Below are 25215 nucleotides of genomic sequence, written 5' to 3'. Positions count from 1 at the left end.
TGTGTGTGTGTGTGTGTGAGAGCATCTAACAGGCCTCATGGGTCAACCTGTCACCACAAAGATAACTAAGCAGTTGGTTGGCCAGCGGGAAATCAATGTGAAAGGTGATGAGGCTATTGTGTGTGTGTGTGTGTGTGTGTGTGTGTGTGTGTGTGTGTGTGTGTGTGTGTGTGTGTGTGTGTGTGTGTGTATGCATACCTGTGCTTGTGTGTGTCTTTATGCATAACCTGAGGAAAATAAAAACATAGGAAAAAGTCGGTACAAGGTGTCAACAATAACACATAATAATGGTGGCATTCCAAACTTTTAAATATAAACATTTTTGCAAGATTTGTTTTGCATCTTCATTATTTTGTACCCTCCTGGTCCCAGACCAGTAAAACTGTGCTGAAACAAATTCATTTTTAAATAAGCCCTTAACGAAAATAAATCCTTCATTCATTCCCAGATGAAGGTTTTTTTATCCAATTAAAACCGCTGAAGTTTTAAAAATGTTATGTTTTCTTAACTTGCCACTCAAAATAATTTACCATGCTACTCATTCACTATCGAAGAGCTTTTTTTTAGCTCTATCGGAGAAATTAGCAGAATCTCTCGATCTGCTCCAAACTCAGACTTAAACATCCCACTGCGGCACACTGCCTTTACACAATCTGCTTTTCATTTTCACCGTCAAGCAATGGAATATAATTCCAGCTGGGCGAGAACAGACTTCCACTCTTTTTCCCATGGTGCAAAAAAAAAATGTGGTGTCACACTTTGGTGCAATCGTTATTTAGTTTTGTTGTTATTCTGTGTGTACCTGTCCAGGGACTGCTGATGGGAATTAATTAGCTAACAGGGCCAAATCTGGCATAAATAACTTCTTCTCTTTCCGAGAAGTACGTTTAAATCTGTGTGCTTTTTTAATAATCATAATAATAATAAAATAAAATAAATATCTATAATTTCAAATAATAATAACAATAAAAACACATCTTTTCAATTTTGCACAAGCCAAATCATTTCCAACTCTGTTTAGCAGCGTACTGTAGTTGGTCATTAGTGTCTGAAACTTGGCTCCAGATCTCACAATGTGGAGGTGGGAAGACAGTTTGGAGCCAAACGACATTTCTGCCCCTCACACCCACAGTGCACAGCTTTGTTGGGCTGCTAAGGGTGGTGGGCTCCTCGGGGGGGCTGAGCAGTCAGAGTGAGGGATATGAAGCTTGTGGTTGAGTCTTGATGCGATGCGGGCCAGAGATTATAAGACTGGGAAGTACTGAAGCTGTCCCCCGCCCGCTCAGGGAGGGTTGGAGCTCCAGCTCACTTCTCTGCTAGTGAACCCTGGTTGTTTAAACGAGCCTCAGCGGTCCTCATTACCCTTTCCCTGGGCACACTCACGCACACAGATTCAGGCGCACACACTTGTGAGTGTGCGGCAGCAATCCAGGAGGAAAAGAAGCTCTTGCAGCTGTTGGCTTTGATGAAGTGTAACAGAGCTGGGAGCCAGTTATTGATGGTTCGCTCGGTCAGCTTTCCCTCATCAACCGCGTGGCTTAAGGGGTCGTTACCACAGTAATGATCCTTGGACTAACCAAAGGGTTGACTCAACCACACTCCAAAGAACAAAGCCTTTTCCGTTGACCGAATACAGTTATATTATCTTTCCTTTTGCTTTTATGTTCCAACGACTCTCTACAGTGTAGAGAGTCGTTGGAACTGTATAATTTATATGATTTTTTCAGAGGCTGTTTTTTTGGTTTTATTAATAGAAGCATTATTCCGATTCATTCACTGTTTCAATTCAATATCTCTATACCGTCAAACTCCAGAGCGCTCAATCACTGCTGGAGATAAGCATTGTCAAGCGAGAACCCCCTTCTGTGTCGCCAAGGTAACCGGTTAGAACTCAAAGTGGCGATGAGGTCTTAAAATGTGTGGAAAGGGTCTTAAAGGGGTCTTGAAAGGGTCTTAAAAGGGGTTACATTTGACTTCAGGATTCCTGCATAGACCCTGAGAAAGCTCTCCTGTGGGGAGAGGAAAGGCATCGAAAGCAGACTTTCAGGTCTCATTATCCAGCTTATATTCCTTTCTCTTTGAATCTGTGTTTTCATTTCACTTAATGATCTCCTGCTCTAACAGGTACCACCTACGAAGCTGGGGATAGACCCAGCTTTGCATTGCTTGTGTTCACTTGTTTGTGTGTGTGCTTGTCGATGTGTTTGATATTTAGCACAGTGAGAAGCATTGAAGTGAAGTTACAGGGGCTTTGTTGACTGAGCCGATGACGAAAAGCAACACTGGTCCTTGACTGTTTGTGGATGATGCCGTACGCTGCAGCTCAAGAGGTTTTCTAAATAATTAGGGTATTGAAAAGATATGCCCGGACACAAGCTTAATCAAATATTGCTTAACATTCTATTTTTGAACTTACTGATAACTTGAAACATTAGTTTTAAAGACCGCAACCCAACATTTCAAGGTGTCCATGATTTTAAGATTGATCTTTATTGATCTAGAACATCGACATCCTTGAACATATTTTATACTTTTCGACCAAAAGGCAATGTCTCTTTCTTTGTGTCTTAGGCAGTTCAATCTTCTTTGCTCAATGGTGTGTTATGACTCCAAGATGTCACACACATGGGTGAGCTTCCGTGTAGGAAGCTTGCACAGAAGTCCTCTGGTCATGACTTGCTTCCCTTCAGAAAATAGTCCTTACACTCGGGGGAGTAGACCAGAAAGCTATCGTGTGGCTAAGTTAATCAATGCGACTATTGGCTAGAAGTAATCAACTGATTAATCAGCCTGAGATTAAGCTGACATGGTAAATCCCGGAGACGGACTTATGGATACTGAAAGAAGGCGTATAAAGGGACTAAAGTTTAGTTTAGTTTAGTTTATTTATTTATAGTGTCGTGGACAGTCCCCATCGATGAACTGTCACAAAAACAGTAAATGGTGCAGCTTTAGCCGACATGGCTAATTTCCAGCTGTTGTCCCCGGCCAGATCGTAATAGACACCCTTAAAATTACAATATATCAACAGCATTAGTTATAAGAAAATATATAAAATAAAATAAAAAGGAGGAAAGACAAGTAGATACCAGTGTGAGGATAAAAGAGAACAATAAACAACACACGTTACTATATACAGTACATGTCACATATAGCACATCACAATCAAAGAGGAAAAACAATTGTAAGAGTCATATGAAAAGCAGGGACCAATAGACAAACTCAACAAAAAGTTGATCTGCTATCCTGGCAGGAAAAAAAAGTTCCTTAGTCTAAGATAAGGGGTATAAGGTCCAGCCAAAAATAAGGGTGTCTATCACAAGTAGACGACAGTCAACTCCACTGAATAAAATACGATGAGGCAGGTAGATTTATGTGTGAATTTCCATGATGATGCAATGCGTTGGTGGCATTGTTAACTGGGTTCTCTTCAATTCCCAGCAGGTTGTTTGTGCAGCATTATGACAGCCACAAACACTCATTAGAATACACAAATGAATGTAAAACTGAAACCTGGTATCGCAAAACCACTTGTTTACCATACAAATGCTGCACTGCATTAACATTACCGCATTTATTTTTGTTTAAAATCAGGTGACAGCAGCATATTGGCTTATTGTTTGACCTTATTGTGTTTACACTAAAATAATATGCACCATCTGTTGAATCTGTGGAAAGCAGACTGTGAGGCAGCGCTTTTGCTGCTTTGAAGCTGTGTATTATGTCCGAGTTGTTTAGCTGTATTGTTTTCTCTCTCATCTATCGGTTATCCTTAGCATTATACTTTTGTGTCTTTCCGGAAAAGGCGAGACTTTCTTCACACCAATTCCAATACAACCAGATGTATCTTCAAATGTACAAGGGCATCAAAAGGCGTGCAATGTTCTTTGATTTGTCCAAAAATAAAAGTAAAAACAAGAACAATTTAATATTTACAGCTCTCTGTGATATCCCTAAGAGTGGCTTCTACTTGGATAAAGGCAACTAAAGAAGACATGTAAGGCTGTGCTTCTACTTGTGTCAAGACAACCATTTGCACATTGTTGGGAATCTGCAAAAAAGGCAATGCAATGTAATAGAAGGCAAAGGAAGGAAGAGGTGCTAATTCTGCTGAGGGGTCGGCAGAAGAAGAGTAATAGACAGGTGATAGAGTAAAGACAGCAATGATTGGGCAAGGCGCCTGTCTGGTGCCATTGGCCAGAGAGAGTCATGGTACAGGTGTAACAGCAGGTGCAAGAGTGACAGTAGAGGTTTCTCAATACTCAAATTTCCCCTCCTCGACTCCTCGGTCCTCCGGTAGTGACCCGGAAATGAATTTCAGCGCGCCATTTTGAAGGACATCTCATTTCTCTAAATGCACTTCGAGGACCGAGCATCGAGCGTCGAGGAGGCTCTCTGGAGGAGCTCTAACCGAGGAGACACTGATGGTTCCTCCGCGGATGCATTTCCGGGAACGGTGGAGGCGTGCCGCACGGCCGGAACTTATCTCAGCCAATGACAGCTCTGCATGCATCCCCTGGATATTATTTTAGAAACTGCTTTCATCGCAACGCAATGTTTACAGTGAGAACAGCTGTGAGGTCCGTGCAGAAAGCAGAGCAGTGTGTATAATATATATCACTCAGTATAACAGGTCTACATTACTCTCTGTATTTGTATGCTGTAGTTTAGTAGATATCTAGAAACAAAGAGTCGATATATCTTTCTAAGACCATTTAGTGCTTCACATAATAAAATACACAACGGCTGTAGCCTGATTATGCTTTAGGAGCTGTAGGTGTGTGTGGTACAGTGTGTGTGTGGTACAGTGCGTAGATGCGGCGGACAGACGGGTCTCAGTTGGTTTGGTGTCCTCTGCTTACTTTTAATAGTTTGTAAATATAACCTTTGGCCCGTAATTTCAATTCCCCATTTCAGCGACCAGAGAGAGAGAGAGGGGGGGGGGGGGGGGTATATCCAGTCTCTGATTGTGTTACGTTATTATGAGAGTGCTCTCATACTTGTTTGATTCTGAAATTGTATATATTTATATAAATATATGTGTGTATATGTCTGCGCCTGTTATTGTCTCATTATACCACACTGTCAATGAATTAAAAGTAGATATATAAGTGTTCATGAACACATCTGTCCATCAGACAGAGTGCTCTGCCTCCTGTCATCATTAATGGACGTCTCTTTAAAATGACCGCTCAGAGGAGAGGAGTTCTCATTTCTCTAAGCGCCTGCTGCTTCCCCTCCTCTCTCCTCGGTTCCCCTCCTCAGTCCTCCGCTCTCATCTCCTGTGGGCGGCACCAAGTCTCGAGGATAGGAGTCGAGGAGGGGACATTTGAGTATTGAGAAACCTCTAATGAGTGATACTGTTGTTGAGGTGGCACGTTCACGCCCATCAGGGACGAGAGTGTGATGACTTATTTGTTGTTCTATTTTGAGAAAAGCATTGAAGGAGAACTGAGAAAATGGATGTTAGTTAAACAACTGACACGAGGAAAATCTTACCTCGAAATAAGATCAATTTAACGCTGAAAGAAGCTCTTCCAGTTGTCTATTTCTGTTAACAGAAATGCCATGGCTCTGGGAATTATCTCAGAATTGGGGAGGCTTGTGGTGCAGTGGGGGGGACACAGGGGGGGGGGACACATGTTCAAACCCCACTGCAGTCAGCATGTCGTTGTATCCCTGGACACTTCACCCCAAATTGCTCCTGTGGGGATTGCCCACAGTATTGCGTATGTAAGTTGCTTTGGATAAAAGCGTCTGACAAGTAACATGTAATGTATATCATTGAGCTGATCCAGGAAATCAACATACCTCCAAGGTAAGGTAGTGAACAAATTAAGCTTTTTCTATACAATAATGTACATAATTTAAATGATGTATATTGGATGTGTATCAGGAAAGGAAAGACAATTCACACATGCGGCTCAGTGAGATATATCTGTCTGGCACTGCAGGGGTTAGGGCTTTGAGTCCCTCTGGAACATGCTGAAATGCCTTATGGTACCGCGAGGCATGCTGGAAGAAAAGGAAAAGTACTAATATATGTATTATCCTTTACTGTACGATGCTAGTGTTGTGCCGTCTTGTAAAACTGTACTCTAAAAAATGTATGTTGTGTTCCTGTAAGGTTCTTTCTATCAAAGTATCCACCGACATTTACTGCAGACCTGACTTGGTTCTCTACATTGCGTTAAATCATGTAGTGCCAAGTCATGTCTCCTGTTATTGAGGAAACATAAACATGATTTCTCTAAACAGAGCCTCCATATGTTGCTACATTATAAAGCGCTTACAGTTCTGTAGGCAACAAATATGCGATATTCAGCAACAACAGCGACATCCCACAGTATGTTTGTTTTCGTCTTGATAGTCATTTGACGCACTCATTTCTTACTTCCACTGAGCAGAATTAGCTCTGAGGAGATTCAGAGCTCTGGAGCTTGTGTGATCTAAGCAGCAGCCCAATTGCTAACTATTGTGAGAGAGGAATGCGTATTCTCGTTGGGATTGACACTTTACATTTTCACAGTACAGAATACCAAGGTTTTATGTTATTTGTTTTATGTTAAATTATCACTTCTATTATCAGCACTGTTCACAGGGTTAGGGTTAGGGTTAGGGTTAGGGTTAGGGTTGGTTTTTCACCAAAAGAAAAACAAGGCTTTCAAAATGACAGATGGTGAGACATCTGAATATGTGATGGTAAAAACGTACACATTTGTACTTTTCAGTTCAGTGAAACACAAAAGGACATTAGGGAAGTCAAAGGAGGTCACAGAGGAGACAACCTTTTCAAGAAAATGTTAGAATTTTCAATTTAGTTTAATCCTCTCTCGCAAGAACATTGTGCTATGTCTTGTAGAGGGGTGTTTTTCATATGGAAAAGCATCCACAGTCACTAATACACACTGAAGATATACGCACGTGTACACGCACACACCCACACAGACTTTGTTTCTGCTCGAGTAACCATAGAGAAACCTAGGACAGAGACTTATTTGATGATTCACGGCAGGATCATTTAACTAAGCATGGTGGCCTCAACATTCGGGGCGTTAAAATCCCTACCGCAATCTAATCGTTGGTACATATACAGTATACTGTACACAACATTTCTAGTTGGTTAGATTTTTTTCAAAAGTAGTGACATAACAATATCTGGGTTTACTTGTTTATGTAGAAAATCAGTATTGTTCACTAAATACCACTAGCAAAAGTGTTTTTTTAAACAGTTTACTTTATTTATAAACTATGGAAGCCCATTTCCGCCACTTGAAAAAATAAAATCCCCATGAAAAGTCATAATTATGAGATAAAAAAAGTCGAAATAATGAGATAAAAAGTCATAATTATGAGATAAGAAAGTCGAAATTATGAGATAAAAAGTCATAATTATGAGATAAAAAGTCATAATAATGAGATAAAAAGTCATAATTATGAGATAAGAAAGTCGAAATAATGAGATAGAAAGTCATAATAATGAGATAGAAAGTCATAATTATGAGATAAAAAGTCATAATTATGAGATAAAAAGTCATAATAATGAGATAAGAAAGTCGAAATAATGAGATAAAAAGTCATAATTATGAGATAAGAAAGTCGAAATAATGAGATAGAAAGTCATAATAATGAGATAGAAAGTCATAATTATGAGATAAAAAGTCATAATTATGAGATAAAAAGTCATAATAATGAGATAAGAAAGTCGAAATAATGAGATAAAAAGTCATAATTATGAGATAAAAAGTCATAATTATGAGATAAGAAAGTCATAATAATGAGATAAGAAAGTCGAAATAATGAGATAAAAAGTCATAATAATGAGATAAAAAGTCATAATAATGAGATAAAAAGTCATAATTATGAGATAAGAAAGTCGAAATAATGAGATAGAAAGTCATAATTATGAGATAAGAAAGTCGAAATAATGAGATAAAAAGTCATAATAATGAGATAAGAAAGTCGAAATAATGAGATAAAAAGTCATAATAATGAGATAAAAAGTCATAATTATGAGATAAGAAAGTCGAAATAATGAGATAGAAAGTCATAATTATGAGATAAGAAAGTCGAAATAATGAGATAAAAAGTCATAATAATGAGATAAGAAAGTCGAAATAATGAGATAAAAAGTCATAATAATGAGATAAAAAGTCATAATAATGAGATAAGAAAGTCGAAATAATGAGATAAAAAGTCATAATTATGAGATAAGAAGTGCGCATGCGCTGCAGTGGCACTGTCTTCAAAGGTCCCTTCATCACCTTGCTGCTCTCCACCATGCAAACAGCATCTATCTAGTCCTAAATAAGGTAACTATTACAGGTGACTTTTGTAAATGTTAGATGTTACATATAGCCTATATTGCAGCTAAACTACAACAATGCAGTTCATAGCTTTGACATTACCTGTTATGAACTATAATATATATGCCTATAGTTTTGTGGTAACGTTCACGCCACTAATGACAATAGTGTAGGCATACTGCTGCTGTGAGTTGCTCTAACTCTAACCCGTGAATGTTACCACAAAACTATAGGCATATATATTATATATATTATATTCATAACAGGTAATGTCAAAGCTATAAACTGCATTGTTGTAGTTTAGCTGCAATATGTAAATCTAACATTTACAAAAGTCACCTGTAATAGTTACCTTATTTAGGACTAGATGCCGTTTGCATGGTGGAGAGCAGCAAGGTGATGAAGGGACCTTTGAAGACAGTGCCACTGCAGCGCATGCGCACTTCTTATCTCATAATTATGACTTTTTATCTCATAATTATGACTTTTTATCTCATTATTATGACTTTCTTATCTCATAATTATGACTTTTTATCTCATAATTATGACTTTTGATCTCATTATTATGACTTTTTATCTCATAATTATGACTTTTGATCTCATTATTATGACTTTTGATCTCATAATTATGACTTTTTATCTCATAATTATGACTTTTTATCTCATTATTATGACTTTTTATCTCATAATTATGACTTTTGATCTCATTATTATGACTTTTGATCTCATAATTATGACTTTTTATCTCATTATTTCGACTTTCTTATCTCATTATTATGACTTTTTATCTCATAATTATGACTTTTTATCTCATTATTTCGACTTTCTTATCTCATAATTATCACTTTTTATCTCATTATTATGACTTTTTATCTCATGATTTCGACTTTCTTATCTCATAATTATGACTTTTGATCTCATTATTATGACTTTTTATCTCATTATTTCGACTTTTTTATCTCATAATTATGACTTTTGATCTCATTATTTCGACTTTTTTATCTCATAATTATGACTTTTTATCTCATAATTATGACTTTTTATCTCATTATTTCGACTTTTTTATCTCATAATTATGACTTTTGATCTCATTATTATGACTTTTTATCTCATAATTATGACTTTTGATCTCATGATTTCGACTTTCTTATCTCATAATGACTTTTTATCTCATTATTTCGACTTTTTTATCTCATAATTATCACTTTTTATCTCATTATTTCGACTTTTTTATCTCATAATTATGACTTTATCTCATTATTATGACTTTTTATCTCATAATTATGACTTTTTATCTCATTATTATGACTTTTTATCTCATAATTTCGACTTTTTTATCTCATAATTATGACTTTTCATGGGGATTTTATTTTTTTCAAGTGGCGGAAATGGGCTTCCATACATAATAAACCATATGATACAGTTAAAAAAAAACTGATTTTGAGCAAGTTGAGCTTCCTTTATGTAATTCTCAAAGGTGAATCGAGGAAAGTGGTTGCACTCACATGGAGACGCCGATATTTTCACCACGGATGCCAACACAAATAACTATTATTGCTTACAAACAGTGTATCATCTACACATAGCTAAAGCAAGCGCAGAGTAATACAACCGTGCTGTAGGAGCAGAATAGGTCTGGCGGATATTTTCCTAGGTGAATGTGGAATGAAAAAAAAGCGGAAGATGTCAAAGATTTTTGTAGTTTAATGATCAGCTGTAAAAGTAAAACAAAATATGTGTTAATCGACCATATGGAAGCTTTAATACTAGTGAAACAAACATAACAGGAAAGTGAACAAGTAATATTTCTAACTGCATCAAACATCATATCTCGATACTCGACAGTTTTCAAAACACTGTGATACAGACATACTTTTTCGTATCAGAACAGTGTTACGGTGCAATATGTATCCTTTGATCTGTCTGCCTGCAGTGTCAAGTACTTGTGCGTCCATGTCTATTTCTCCATCTTTCCTTGCTTCATCCCCTCTGGTTGTTGTGTCAGGGTTATGTCTACATTATGAGCCATCCTTTCACTTTTTTACGATCTATAAAGCTTATATGGGCTCAAAAGTTACGATTGAACTTTTACAGATGCAATCTTCTGCAGGTGCAGCGATGTTGTGAAATCCCTCTTTCTAATCCACCAGGTAAAAAGTTGGCAGAGTCACATTTGATAATGCCAGATATTAATCCTCTGTGCCAAATGAATGAGTTATTGGGAACGAGGACCTTTGTGATTAATGTTTTCACGTCACGGTATAACTTTGACCTTACCAAGCATGCATATCACAGATGGCGCAAAGGTCCACAATGCACCACAAGCAGGAAGACCGTTTTCTGGATATGGGATTACAGCAAGATAAACTGTTCTGATTCAGAAAGATATGTATATTATATTTAAAGGAGTCATTTTATGCTTTTTGGGTTTCCCTTTCCCGTAGTGTTACATAGGTTTGTGTGCATGTAAATGGTCTGCAAACAAACAAATCAAACTTTACGTGATGAGCTAAGATAGGCCAAGGGGTGGGATATCTCCAAGTGGTTGACCAATCACAGCAGAGCTGGCCAGATAACCAATCAGAGGAGACTGGCCTGATGGCTATGATCAATTTAAGTCCCTTGGATAATGATTTCAAAATAATGATAATGTAAGCAGGGACATCCGTTTATCTTATCTCAAGTAGTTAACCATTTATGACAGATTAATACAATAACATGTGACACATTGGCTCAACTATAAAAGGGAATATAATTTGAATAATCTGAGGACCAGTTAGGAAAAATCAATCCAGCATGAACATCAAATCTTATGCAAATCAACTTTACCAAAAACTGAGCGTCAATATGATTGGTTGTTGTCGTCAGCTGAGGGTGAAAGAAGCAGTGGGTGCCATTGTATGAACACATAATCCTTTCAAAATCCACTTTAGCAAAAGAAAGCTCTACATTTTTATGATAGATTCATGTATGAAACAGAGTGCTTTCAACATGTCACAGCGTCGATATGTGCTTCAGCTTTCAAGATTCCTTATGTCGTTTGACTCCATCTCTAACACATTTCTAAACAAGCAGGAGGCCATGCAGGAGTGCGTAATGTGGGTGTATGTCAGCGTGTGTGTGCGAGAGAGCATGCTGCTTTTAGGTGAGCATGAAGGTATGGTTGTGTATTCGTCTGAATGGGCACAGAGCGCATTGATGTGTGTTGGTTTTATCGAACATGTTGTTCCAACGGCATAGCTTAGTCTTTTTCGGATATTGAGATAAATTACAATCTAGTACTAACAGCATATTATGGATTCAGTTGAAGAGCTTCTATTTCTAAAGGTGAGTACACATGTGGAAAAAAACAGAACATACTGTAACCAAGCATTCCAAGGTAAATCTGAGCAGATATTACAACTTAACAAAGCACCTTGGGTACTTTGTCAGACTGTACCAAAGCACAACAGTATGACACAGAAGAACATACACAAAAGATAACATCTATTGATCAAACAACAGATCCGACAATGTTACCACAACAATAAATATGTTTTCAGATTTCAAATCACAACTCCATCTGAGTTCCACCTGAATGAAGAACAACCAATCAAACCCATGGCACCACTGCGGTTATCAATGCCTGACTGTGTTACTAATACTTAAGCTTCTTTAGTTTATTTCGTTTTTTTGTGCCTTTTTTTCTCACATTGGTTCATCTTTCCGATTCACCTTGATTAGAAAACAAAACAGCAGAAGCTAGGTCTGATTCAGTTCCCTATCTTTCTGTGGACTTGAACATTACCCCCGCTAAGCCAAGCATGTCTGTGAATGCCTCTTTGGGTGTAGGAACATAAGTGTTTGCATTAAGCGTGCATTGGCCCCCTGTCCTGCTGCACTGACCCCTCCCTATGATGAAAAGTAGTTGACAGAAGAGATAAGTGGTGTGTGAGTGTTTGTATACTCAGGAGAGAGGTCGAGGGCGAGAGTCAGCGTCTGAGTATCATTTCGTATGCCCTTCTATCAGGTGGAGAGCCAAAGTCTGGCGATACTACACTCTCCTCATGGCCCTCTCTTATGATTCATGAAAAACACCTGCCAGAGTATGCCCTGGGTTGCTATAGCCTGTGGGCAGAGTGCCCATGCAAATGCTGCCTGTGTGTGTGTGTGTGTGTGTGTGTGTGTGTGTGTGTGTGCGCGCGCGCGTGTGGGCGTGCGTGCGTGTGTGTGTGTGTGTGTGTGTGCGCGCGCGCGTGTGGGCGTGCGTGTGTGTGTGTGTGTGCGTGCGTGTGTGTGAGAGCACTTGCACGAATGCATTTGCCTGTGGACAGATGTGGCTCATGTTCTGCTGCAGGCACAGAATGCACACAGTGTTCTTATTAGCAGGATACACAGACTGCCTTTTTGTTGACTACCAGAAAGAGGAATCAATGCTATTGGTAAATAATAATAAGTGCCAACATTGACATGTATGATGTATGGAAGATGCAGATACTGTACACACAAATGTGAGAAGACCTAGATAAGTGTTGAGAGCATCAAACTCAATTAGTGAATATAAGACATATTAAAAGAAAGAGAAATTAAAAAGGAAGAAAGTTATTTTTTAAGAGACAAATAGAAAAAGGAAGACTTAAAGACGGAACAAGAAGTAATTGACTGGAAAAAAAGGAGAAAAATACATATTTTAATCATAAACCGAACAGGAAAAGGACAGATACAATAATAAAGAAAGGAATACTGATGCTGTAGCTTTCACAGTCGTGCTGTAAACCACAGTGAAGAGCAACCGTCCTCAGACTCCATTCACCTCTCAGACACCGGACTGTCGACCAAGAGTGGACACTGATTTATAATCACCTTCACTTCCTTCCTTCCCTCCCTCCGTCCCTCTGCAAGCCTCCACACCAGAATCCCTTCCGCTCCTTTACAGCCTCAGCATGACAGTGTTGCTACGGCAACAGCATCCCACTGCAGAGGCAAATGTGAGCAGTAATCGGTCTGTTCGCTTGGCTGTGTCATTTATACTTATCACTGTTGTCATGTGAAATCCTTATGGTTAAATGTCTCTAAAATAGGTTTATTGAAAACAAATGTGGATACTTTTTGGAGATCTGTATAAGGGAGACAAAAATAAACGAAAATAATAAGGGGAAGGGAGGAGGACATGTGGCAAGACCTTTTGTCCTAGATGTGTGTAAAGCTCAGAAGCTTTTCAATTACATAATTGTTGTTTTTACTCCATTTAGATACATTGAAAAACCCTCTCCATGAACCTGCACCCTATTAGCTTATCTTTAGCCATGCTAGCATCTTTAAAGTATGAATTGGTTGTACTTTTTTTTCCAGACTGAAACATCTCAGAGTCGCTTTGGTTTCATGGAAATGTTTAACATTCATTATCTCCTAGAAACTACGAATCTAACTTTGGCAGTTGGCTGTTTTCTTTAGCGTCACCAGCAAGTTTGTTCTAATTGTTTCATCTAAAGTATCAACATTATTGAGAGGGTGGCTATTACAGGGTGTCCGCGGGGGCCTTAAAGTATTCAAAGTTGATAAATCAATTTAGCGAAAATGAAGGCTATTCAAAAGTATTAAAAAGTATTAAACGGCATTTCCCAAGGTATTACATTTTGTAGCTTGTTTTCAATAAGTATATAAATTGTCCAAAGAGGTTGTGTTCTACAGTGTGCCTGAATGTAATCATGGCGTAGGTGTGTGGTGTGATTCTGTGGAGTTTATTGATGGCATCCCGTTGGGTTTGACGTCATCTGAACAGGACATCGCACGCTCACTGCTTGATAGCGCGCGAAGCTCCGTTTACGCCGGTTGTCACTACCCGATCTGCAGCTCTACCCGATCTGAAGTGCGCATGTGCGAGATGGTCCGCCATATTGGACAACTCCGGACGGCAACCCAAGATGGACACTTGACAAAGTGGCTTTTAGCAAAGCTCAAAAATAAAACGAGAGAGAGATGAGTTATTGTTATTACAACGTGACTTCACTATTATTTAACAACTCTTTTTATGGGGTTCTTTTATTTGGGGTTAAGTACATTGTCAGAATAAGTGAGAAATGAATTTAACTTGTGTTAGACAGCTATCATACTGAATACATATTTACTGTGAATGTGTGCAAACATATATGGCATATAGCTGTCTAACAGAAGTTAAATCCATTTCTCACTTATTCTGACAATGTACTTAACCCCAAATAAAAGAACCCAATAAAAAGAGTTGTTAAATAATAGTGAAGTCACGTTGTAATAACAATAACTCATCTCTCTCGAGTTTTCCTTTTGAGCTTTGCCAAAAGCCACTGTGTCAATGTTGTCCTACTTGGGTTGCCGTCCGGAGTTGTCCAATATGGCGGACCATCTCGCACATGCGCACTGCAGATCGGGCAGGGCTGCAGATCGGGTAGTGACACCGGTTGTTAAACAACATCGTTATGGGGAAATGCAAGTGTGCGTCCAAATGGTTGGAAGATAAGGAGGAAGGACAATCAATACTGTATAGTCAATGTGAGGTGAAGTGTGTCGCCAAGGTAACCGGTTAAAACTCCAAGTGGCGATGAGGTCTTAAAATGTGTGGAAAGGGTCTTAAAAGGTCTTAAAAGGAATTACATCTGACTTCAGGATTCCTGCATACACCCTGTATTAAATCTGGCGCAGGTCATGTGAAACATTTACAACATTCAAAATTCAAGGCGTACATAGCTACAGTGTAGTTATGACAATGACATTCTTAGGTCTCCTAAGTGCAACACAATAAAATAGATAATAGTGTAAGAAAATATAATATAATAGACATTGTGCAGAATAGTCTATACAAGTGGCATCATGCTTCTAGCTGTGTTGTAAACACTTCACTATCTTTCTGCAAAGCACCAGACAGAGTTCCTTGCACAAACATGCCAATCCATGGGTGCAATTGTCTGCAATCGATCAGGCAAATGCAACACAGTAACCTTGCTTGCCCCGCTTTACAGTAGATGAGTTGTTCTGGCCATCCCTGCATTGATTGCTCTTTGATTGTAGCTCTCTAAGCTTTCCTCGGGGTCCGCTGGACTGTAAATCCATAGCATTTATCATATTGTTATTGAACTGAGAGATAGAGAGACCGAAGTAGAAGACAGGGGGTGGAGGGCAGAACAATAGACCAAAGGACTCTGTGGTGTGGGAATTGGAAGATTTGAAAATATCTAATAAGAGAAAGAAAAACGGGGAAAAAGGGCAATTTGAGATGGAGAATGAAAGTGAAATGAAACAAAGCCAATTTAGCAGTTTGGAAGTATACCAGGGCTTATGAGGATTTGTGTAGATGTGTTGTGTGTGTGTAGGTGTGAAACAAACCCGTCAGCCCAAGGGGATGAGAAAACTCGATTCTGAATCCATTTTGAGGGCATCAAATGACCTTGAGGCCCCCATAGCCAAGCAGACGCTGTGCTGCACCAAACTGATTCAACGTCTCTCTTCATATCTGCTGCTGAGTGCGAGAGAGGAGTGAGGGAGAGAGATGGAGTGGGCCTGTCTGTCCAGTAGCTTATAAAAAGTCCATTATGGTGCACTTCTATCAGTTTGGGCTCTCCCAGATGGACCCTGGAGTAAATGGACAGCACCAGAGTGCTATAGAAATTGCTCTGTGTGTGTTCTGGAGTGTGTGTGTGTGTGTTGTTGTGCGTGTTTAGGAGTGTGTGCATTCAATCTGCACTGAAAGAGCTGACAGTAGTCAACTGCAAACATTCTCGTGCCACTGTTTTGCGCATGCCATATACTTAACACAGCTGTTTTATATGTTAACATATGCATTCTCCTTCCACACACACACACACACACACACACACACACACACACACACACACACACACACACACACACACACACACACACACACACACACACACACACACACACACACACACACACACACACACACACACACACACACACACACACACACACATAAAGGCTTCCCAGCAGGCTTAAAACCTGGCTCAGTCTGACAAAGGAGCCTGTGGCTCTAACTGGCTCTGCCCCAATCCCTTTCCCCAGCCTGCTGCTTTGTACAGGCTCAAAACCGCTTTACTGCACGACGTTTATTTATCAGCCATATTTACTTCCTATTGTGTGTGTGTGTGTGTGTGTGTGTGTGTGTGTGTGTGTGTGTGTGTGTGTGTGTGTGTGTGTGTGTGTGTGTGTGTGTGTGTGTGTGTGTGTGTGTGTGTGTGTGTGTGTGTGTGTGTGTGTGTGTGTGTGTGTGTGTGTGTGTGTGTGTGTGTGTGTGTGTGTGTGTGTGTGTGTGTGTGTGTGTCTGAGCTACATGAAGGTATATCTTTGAGATTTGGTGACACTGCTTACGTGTGTGATTTTTAATGTGTCCAATATTATGTATTCATTTGTGTGTTTGGGTTTCCTGGCGCTCTCTGCATACAGTTTAGGAAGCTGACAAAGCTGCCGGCTGAGCGATAGCGATCACCGCGCTGTGGATGTGACTCGGTCTTTATACATGCTACTTTATCAAAATGTTTGGTCTGTGAAGAAAGAGAGAGATCAAAGAGCAAAGACTTGAATGACTTTGGGAAGCTTTCATCTTAGCAGGTTCAAACAAAGCAGACAAATCAAATGGTTGTCCTAAAATAAGAGACGGATGAAATTGGTTATTAAAGCAGGGTCTTGCACTGTTATCAGTTGTATTCATATTCTTTTAACAACATGTTGTTTAATCCACTTTATAAAGGCAGCTTTGTGTGGACTGAAATGCCCTTAAACCCTACATGACAATGACCCATCGTTGTCTATGTCCCATGCACTGCACTGTTACTAAAGCATTTGTTCATTCGTCAGGGCAAGATTTGAAGACCCCTCTGACACTTCTGTCAGATGACTCTAAGGCATAATTTCAAATGTTGAATCTCCACTTCTGCTCCTGACCAATCACAGGGTTATCGACCTTCCTCCCGATTGGAGTGATGCTGACAGCTACAGATGAAAAGCAGATTCCTTTGGAGATGAAGAAACAGCTGAAATGGATGTAACAAAGTAGGGATGAGAGAGGGCAAGAAGATTGGATGAAGTGTGAAATGATGTGTCCATTAAAGTGTGCTCGAGAACATTAAACAATAAAGTAGGGACTGTAAAGGGCAGTACTCCTGAGGGGTTTATCCATATTGATCTGTACCTTTGACTGTGCCGGACTCCGCAGCGGTGTCCATCTAAATCGTCCTCTGTGCTGTAGACCTGGGGGAGAGAGGGTGAGAAAGCAGACACATTGAGACAGAGAGAGATATTAAAGAGATAGAGAAAAGTTGTCCTCACTGGTCATTTTATGTGAGTCGTTACTCCACTGCCCTGCTTCACTAACCTCTGTATCCCAGAAGGCCGAATGGACTCCCACACAATGGCTAACTTTGTGGCCGAATCTGCCATACGATGATTCAGACACACGGATCGGAGCTTTGTCTTGAGCCTTCAATATGGATCAATTTCTCTGAATTGTTTAAAGTGAAACTCTGAGTTATCTTGTTGAAAATGTTGATATATTGTGAGTCCCTGATTTCCCACTTAGGTAACTCTAGAATCCATTAAGTAGACAGTTGATCTTTCATAAAATCGTTTCTAGTTTTGCCTACGGAAAACAAAAGTGTATACTATATCCTTCTGTGTGAATGTCGACTGTTTAGGATGCGTTGTCATCTTATTATGGTGGGAGATAACAGTGAAGATGAATGTAGAAAACTAGGGACTGAGCTACAAATATCTAGCTCAGAGTAGGAGCAATATATCCTTGCACACGGTTTTAGGTGTAAGATATTACTGTAAAACCTGCAGCTCAGCAAGTGGGCGTTTGTACTGTGCTCTGACCCGACTATAGCTAATAAAAACCTGTGAATCCCGAGCTGCTGGTAGGTGCAGCACTACTTTCTGTTTGATTGTCACATGAAACGTCTTTTTTAGGCAAAGAGTCTTTTTTAGGCAAAGAGTCGACTAGATAAAATGTGTCTTCGAAATACTTTCAGAGCGCTGTTGCACCATTTGCTCGTCTCAATATAGAGAAAAAACAAGGGCCAGATGCAGATATTATCTACACAGCACAACAACACGACTATCACATTGTTTCACAGAAAGGATAGTTTTCTTTGGCCTTCAAGCACAAGTGGTCCTGCTGAGAACGAAGCACAACAAGCGACTGGGAGGGAGAGTTAGACACCATCGATCAAAAGGCGAGATCTAGACGATGACAAGCACAAGTCGTTTATTCCTTTCAAAGGGTTATTCGAACAATCAGACCCTATCTACGGTGTGTGTGTGTGTGTGTGTGTGTGTGTGTGTGTGTGTGTGTGTGTGTGTGTGTGTGTGTGTGTGTGTGTGTGTGTGTGTGTGTGTGTGTGTGTGACCTAGCATTACTATACTTGTGGGGACCTACATCTGTTTACACAGTCACGTGTGGGGACTCGCCTCCCTTATGAGGACAAATTGGAGGTCGCCATAAGGGGAATCATTAATTTTAGGGTGAAGACTTGGTTAGGTTAAGGGTAAGGGTAAGGGTAAGGGTTAGGCATGTGTTGGTTATGGTTGAGGTTAGGATAAGTCTCCAGGAAATGCATGTAAGTCAATGTAATGTCCCCTGAAGTGATGTATGCATGGTATGTGTGTGTGTGTGTGTGTGTGTGTGTGTGTGTGTGTGTGTGTGTGTGTGTGTGTGTGTGTGTGTGTGTGTGTGTGTGTGTGTGTGTGTGTGCGTGTGTGTGTCTGTGAGAGAAAAACCATCTGTTGACAATGTTAGGACAAGATCAGATTTGACACCTATGCACACACACAGATGCGCAGGGTAATCATACATCAATGATTTGAACACGAGGCAGTCATTCCCTTAGCACACACACCACACAGGAATATGCAGGCATGTGTGCAACTGCATACATGCCTGTGTGTGTGTGTGTGTGTGTGTGTGTGTGTGTGTGTGTGTGTGTGTGTGTGTGTGTGTGTGTGTGTGTGTGTGTGTGTGTGTGTGTGTGTGTGTGTGTGTGTGTGTGTGTGTGTGTGAGTAACGGGATGCCTATGTGTTCTTCCTCAGGCCAACATGTTGACAGAAGTTAATGTGGGAAATCTCACTTTTGCACTCTGTAATCTAATTCACACACAATGACATTTCCATGTGAACTGTATGTTTCAGCTGCTTCATGTAATTCCAAGCAATGCAGAACATCCCATAGGCAAAAAGTACCCAAGTAAAAACTGATCTGTTAAATCAAAGATTGTTTCTACTGCCGAGGGAGTTGGTTAAGTGTTGAGTTGCTGAAACTAAGCCTACAAATCCATTTGCACACAGATCAGAACAGACTGTGCCTCCGTATGTTTGTACCAATTGAGATAAACTGACTTAGATATGTTGCATGATTTCGCTTTCTCCATACTTCCTCTCTAGGCAATCGTTCTGTTTCGACAAATCCTTATTTCTCTAAATGTATATGAGGTGTTCTAATATAAATAAGCTCTCTGACAAATCAGATCCAGGCCATTCTCCAGTGTAGCTTTACTATGTGTTCAATTTCATAACCATGTCAAGGCTTTTTTTTATTGCTTGCTTACTTATCGTTCCTCACATTGCATTTCAACCTATATTTAATTGACACTTCATGCTTTGCCTCTAAAGAGACGGTAAGCATCCACCTGATTTTCTGAGATTATACTGTAAACTTGACGTTCTTTTACATTTCAGTACGATGTGTGCTGAAATGTATCGGTGTGTGCTTTAAATATTCTGTAACAGGGAGCAAGCCAAGGAAATGTAGGCGTCTGTATATTATTTTTGCCAGAGTCGTATTTGGATGTACTAAAAAACGTGCTTTTTTTACTTCTCTGAATGCACAAAGTACATATCGATGCCTTTGAAGACTTGTTGACGACAGCTTTGAAAACAACGATCTGTATGTCTTGGCACAAATGCTTGTAGTAAAGGAGGTTGATATCTACACACCAGCATGTATAGAGTTCAACTTCGTGCGGCATTACCTATATCCAGCTGTGCTATTCAATACAAGCTGAAAAGCAAATGTAAGTAAAATCTCAATTGTTTCCATTTCAGACCCATATGATGATGATGATCTGAAGGTGAAGACCCAGAGACCTCGATCAGCTGACCAGCCAGGTGTGTTTCAGGCACAAACTGGTGAGTAATGTGTGCACGAGTCCAGCCTGGGACGCAAGAATTCAACTTAACAGGCGGTGTATGTCACGAAATAAAAAAGTTCCTTATAAATAATTTCTCTACATTCACCTTCCGAAGCCTGTCTGATCTCCGGGGCGGCTACTGTAGTTGGCCGTTGCGTGTGTGCGAATCGTACATAATGAATAGGACTGCAAATAACTAATGGAATTATTTATGACATGATCCATGTGAAATATGTCACATGCAGCTTATATAAGCAGAGGAATCTGTCTTATACATACATGACATTACATGGTGGCTGATTCACCCGCGTTAGAATAGGTCAAACACACATTTGTGCCCATAAGCATACACATATAAACACACACATATTTACATATTCATAGCTCCCAGTGTGTGGAGGAAGGAGTCCCTACCACAAGGAAAACCCCTGGCTCTGTCTTGTCCTTCTCATCCTCCCCCCCCCCCCCCACCCATTCTTCCACTCCTCCAGGCATGTGTGATGAGCTTAAGCCCTGACTCACGGCATGCTAATGAAGATGTAATGCGATTAACGGACATGCAATTAATTTGATTTCCTTCTTTGCCATGTGATGACGCCTCGATCAAAGGACACGGCGCTCATAAACAATTTAGAGAGAGAGATGCGCGATGACTTCACACTTTTTTTTTTTTTGCTGTCAAGGGCGTAACTCGGAGGGAACAGTGGGAGTCTCTTCCCAGCCGCCTGCAGAACTCACAATCCCCCACAAAACATCCCAATCTTTGCCACTAAATTAACAACTAAATCCTTTTTGGATTATCTGGGAGATCTTGTGTTATCATAAGTATTAATTTGATTGAACAGGATCATCATCCTTATGAATATTCAATCAAGGTGTATTCACATGAAGGCTTGAATCGAATTCCCCATACTTGTTTCTGCAGGAATATCATACAGACTATTGGGTAATGACAGAGCATCGTGGCTAGTTTATGTTAAGATTATACACTTGAAAAAATGTACCCTTTGTAAGCCGAGCTCAAAATAAATATCTTGTGCTTTTATCAGGGGGGGAAGTAAACACTAATCCTAGAGTCTGTTGAAAAGTCCCAGGCTTTTCTCTTGACAAATGTATGCATTACAATTGAGTTTTTCTTGTATTGTACCACTGTAATAATGCAACGTGTCGCTGCCGTCCTACTGTAGGGATTTTCATTTTATTTCAGTAAATAAACTTAGAATTGCCAACATGAATCAAAAAAGCAAAGTGATGATTTGTTCGGTCCTGGGAACATTTGGAGGGAGAATTAAGTGCTGTCCACTCAAAGTTACGGTAGCTCCGTTTTTGTTGTGGCTTTTTTTGGCTGTATACCCCCATGGTAAAAGTATTACGATTACACAGTCTAAACACTTACAAATCTAACGAGACAATATGAACATACATGTCTAGAACTACATGGATGCATCCCCCATGCTTTATTACTTTGCTTTAAAGCCTTGTTTTTTTTACGATACGCTGTTGTGTCAGTGGGCTGTGGTCATTCCCAAAACAGCTGCCTCTTCAGTTTTCACTCTCTCAGAAGCGGTAAAATCCCTAAACTAGAATCATTGAGAATGACCCTGTCTCTGTCCACCTCCGTCTTGCTCTTCAGGCGACCCTGCGGCAGAGGAGTGGTCTCAGTGGAGCGTATGTTCTCTTACATGCGGGCAAGGCTGGCAAGTGAGGACGCGATCATGCGTTTCCTCTCCCTATGGGACACTATGCAGCGGAGCCCTGCGGGAAACACGCATGTGCAACAACACCGCTTCCTGTCCGGGCGATCCGGGCATCTCGGGCTCAGGTATGTTCACTAACTTTCAGCATTCCCTGAAATCCCAGAGTGGAGCCAACTGGTTAGAAACGTCGTCTTACAAGCACAAAATAATAAGGGTTTTATCTTTTTCTTTGTGCATTGTATTTTGTGCCGTTTAATTAAGCAAGGGGTTGAAATAACTGCCACGGAAGCCTCTTTTTCTTAATTTCTTCAGTCCCTGCTGACTTCTACAGGGTGCTTTTCTACCCATATGGTGTTTTGGGATATGCCCCGGCTTTTAACGAGGGATAATAAGGGGAAAATAAATTAAAACGATTTAGCATTGTTGCAAAAATAATGACCGAATACATACAGTATGTGAATTTACTCCAGGCTACGGTTTGGTTTAGTTTTTTTAAACGTACAGATTGACTAAAGGCAGCTTTTAAACATAAGCTCTGTGCTAAGCGCCTCACTCACCCATCCAGCATTTACTTGTCTGTTTAGAATGTGTTAGGAAAGCTGTAAAACTGAAGAAAAATAATGACAGTGTGAAAACGATGTCACTTTTGAGGAAGGTAGGCGGCAAGCACACGCGCACACACACACACACACACACACACACACACACACACACACACACACACACACACACACACACACACACACACACACACACACACACACACACACACACACACACACACACACACACACACACACTCACATCACATGGGATCTACTCAGCCAAAACACAATCTAACCAAGCAGAAAATAACCGAGAATCTAATTTTGTCATTTCGATTCACACTTCTGGCCAGCTGAGAGAGGGAGAGAGGAAGAGTGAGGAAGAGAGAGGGGGAGACAGACGTGACACCGAAGCTCAATGTCAGCAAGTCTATTAGACTGTCGACAGCTCAGAAGTTCATACTTCCTGGATTCTCTATATCCAGCTCTCCTCTTTTACTTTTTCGTTCAGCTCCTATTTCCATTTTATTGTCTATATCTACCGATGCATGCATTTGGTATAATGAATACCTAGCAGTTTGATTAACAATGAACGGTAACATTTACTAAGCTTACATGGACATTTAAGAAGAATACAACAATACAATCACCCTTGGCATGTTGGCATTACAGTTAAGACATCAAATCAACATGTAAACAACAGCAACTGCATCTTTTGCTTTGACATTTTAGATTTAACGGCTTCTCCGAAACATGTTTAACTGATCAAGTGAAATGTTCATATGCAAGCCTGCTCTGCCAATTCAACCCTGTCTGCTTGCTCCAGAAAGGCTGGATCAAACTGATGAGCACCTCAGCAACACACAACACAATCAAGCCAGATCAAGTCGCTGGGGGAACTTCTGAATAATGCGAGTTCCGCTCTGGGTTTGATTGCCTGTGTAGGTCTTCACTAGATGAAATGTTGAAGTGCTTCCCGTCTTGTTCTGGTTTGATTGGTTGTCCTGATTGCATTTGAAATGAAATCCTGATTCAGTACTTTCAGCTCCAGTAAGGACCAAGATTCAGTGTTGCTCGGTAACATATAGCGTGACACACCCGCAACTCAGACCGAACCGTCGGCACTTTAGTTGCATTACAGGCAATGTAGGTGCCCAGGCTTGACAGCGGAGACAAATGTATGGCACAAAAAGGCAATATCTCTTGTTCTGCTGCATCAATTTTGATACTTTTGAACTGTCCATTGTGAGCCAGAGAGTCTTACGTTAGTGCTAAGTTCAATCAATGCAGTACTCTTTCAAGCTCAAGGCTCAGGCACTATAGTCTTAACCACAATGGAGACAGTCAAGGTATCTGCTAGCTTCACATTGTGTTGCCTGTCGACTTCCATGCTGCTTCACATGAAGAAATACACCAGTGGGCCGAAATGAACTGTGGAAAATCTCGCCTTGGATATTTTGCCAACGTGTGAACCTGTCAAAACCTGGAAATTAGATTCTTGGCTCCTTAAATATAGCAGTGTTTAAGTGCCTGAACAAGTATTTTCCTTAACGGAAGGAAGAAGGCATGGTTCTTTATTTTCTTTTGACATCTAGGCTAACATCTCTGATCCCTGAGAAAGTGCATCACAGAACAACAGCACCAATGTCCTCCATATAGTTCCATTCTAATTATAACAGTGATGTTTTTATATGACGGATTATGAATTGAAAAGTATAAGCCCCATAATTTACAGAAATAATAATAATAATTAAAAAAGGAGCGACTTCTGTCTAAGTGTCATCGTCAAAGCATAGGATGGGGTCATTGGGCATTAGCCATCTTTGGACAGGTTCTTTCCACACGTTGCTTGAAAATCAGTGGATGAGGAACTATTTTATAGGACATTTTCAAATGTCACAAGCTTTCCCGATGTTAATTCCTCTGTACCACATGTATGCTCATTCAAGGTCTTTGCTTCTAAGTGTGCACAATGTGTGTATAATGTGTTGCTATCGTTATTTTATAGATATTTATTTATCATTATACTTCAAGTGCAAAACAGTGAGTTTCAATTGCGATTTCCGTGTGTTGGTATGAGTTTGCAGATTTCTTATTTGCACACTTGCGCTTTTACTTCAGATTTAGGTGTCATTCAGTGTTTATTGTAGTCTCTAAAACCATAAGCAGATTTTCCCCTTCCCTGTCGGTGCATATGCTAATCTTGTTTTTATGCAAATGCCCCAACGCGATTTGTATATCTAAGTGCCTCATTTTCCATTCAGTGTCAAAATGAATATCCTCCGCCGCTCCTTTGATGGGATATTGGTTGTTGTGTTATGTGCCGTTTCTTATTTCATTTATTCCCTCACTCCTCTGATGTTTCCTGACGTGGTTCTGGAGGGGTGGGGGGGCACCTCTGGGATTGCTTGAATGGGATCACACCAAATGCAAGTAGACTTAGAATGTGGGGGTGTAAGCAAAGAGACATACAAGTGTTTAATGAACTTGATGTGATAGAATTTTTTTTAA

At 40.1% G+C, this 25215-nt stretch overlaps 1 protein-coding gene across 7 annotated transcripts in view; it reads left to right on the top strand.

Moving 5' to 3' along the window:
• adgrb2 (adhesion G protein-coupled receptor B2) overlaps positions 1-25215 on the top strand; it is a 268441-nt gene that overhangs the window by 103318 nt on the left and 139908 nt on the right. For all 7 annotated transcript variants that reach the window (XM_071204889.1, XM_071204887.1, XM_071204888.1 and 4 more), the window contains exons 3-4: positions 20377-20460; positions 22096-22284. In XM_071204889.1, coding sequence (XP_071060990.1) covers positions 20377-20460; positions 22096-22284 — 273 coding nt within the window. The remainder of the gene's footprint in view (positions 1-20376; positions 20461-22095; positions 22285-25215) is intronic.

The sequence above is a fragment of the Pseudochaenichthys georgianus genome, chromosome 11 (assembly GCF_902827115.2).
Source record: "Pseudochaenichthys georgianus chromosome 11, fPseGeo1.2, whole genome shotgun sequence".
Classification (NCBI taxonomy): Eukaryota; Metazoa; Chordata; class Actinopteri; order Perciformes; family Channichthyidae; genus Pseudochaenichthys; species Pseudochaenichthys georgianus.
This window is presented reverse-complemented; position numbering and strand designations above follow the sequence as displayed.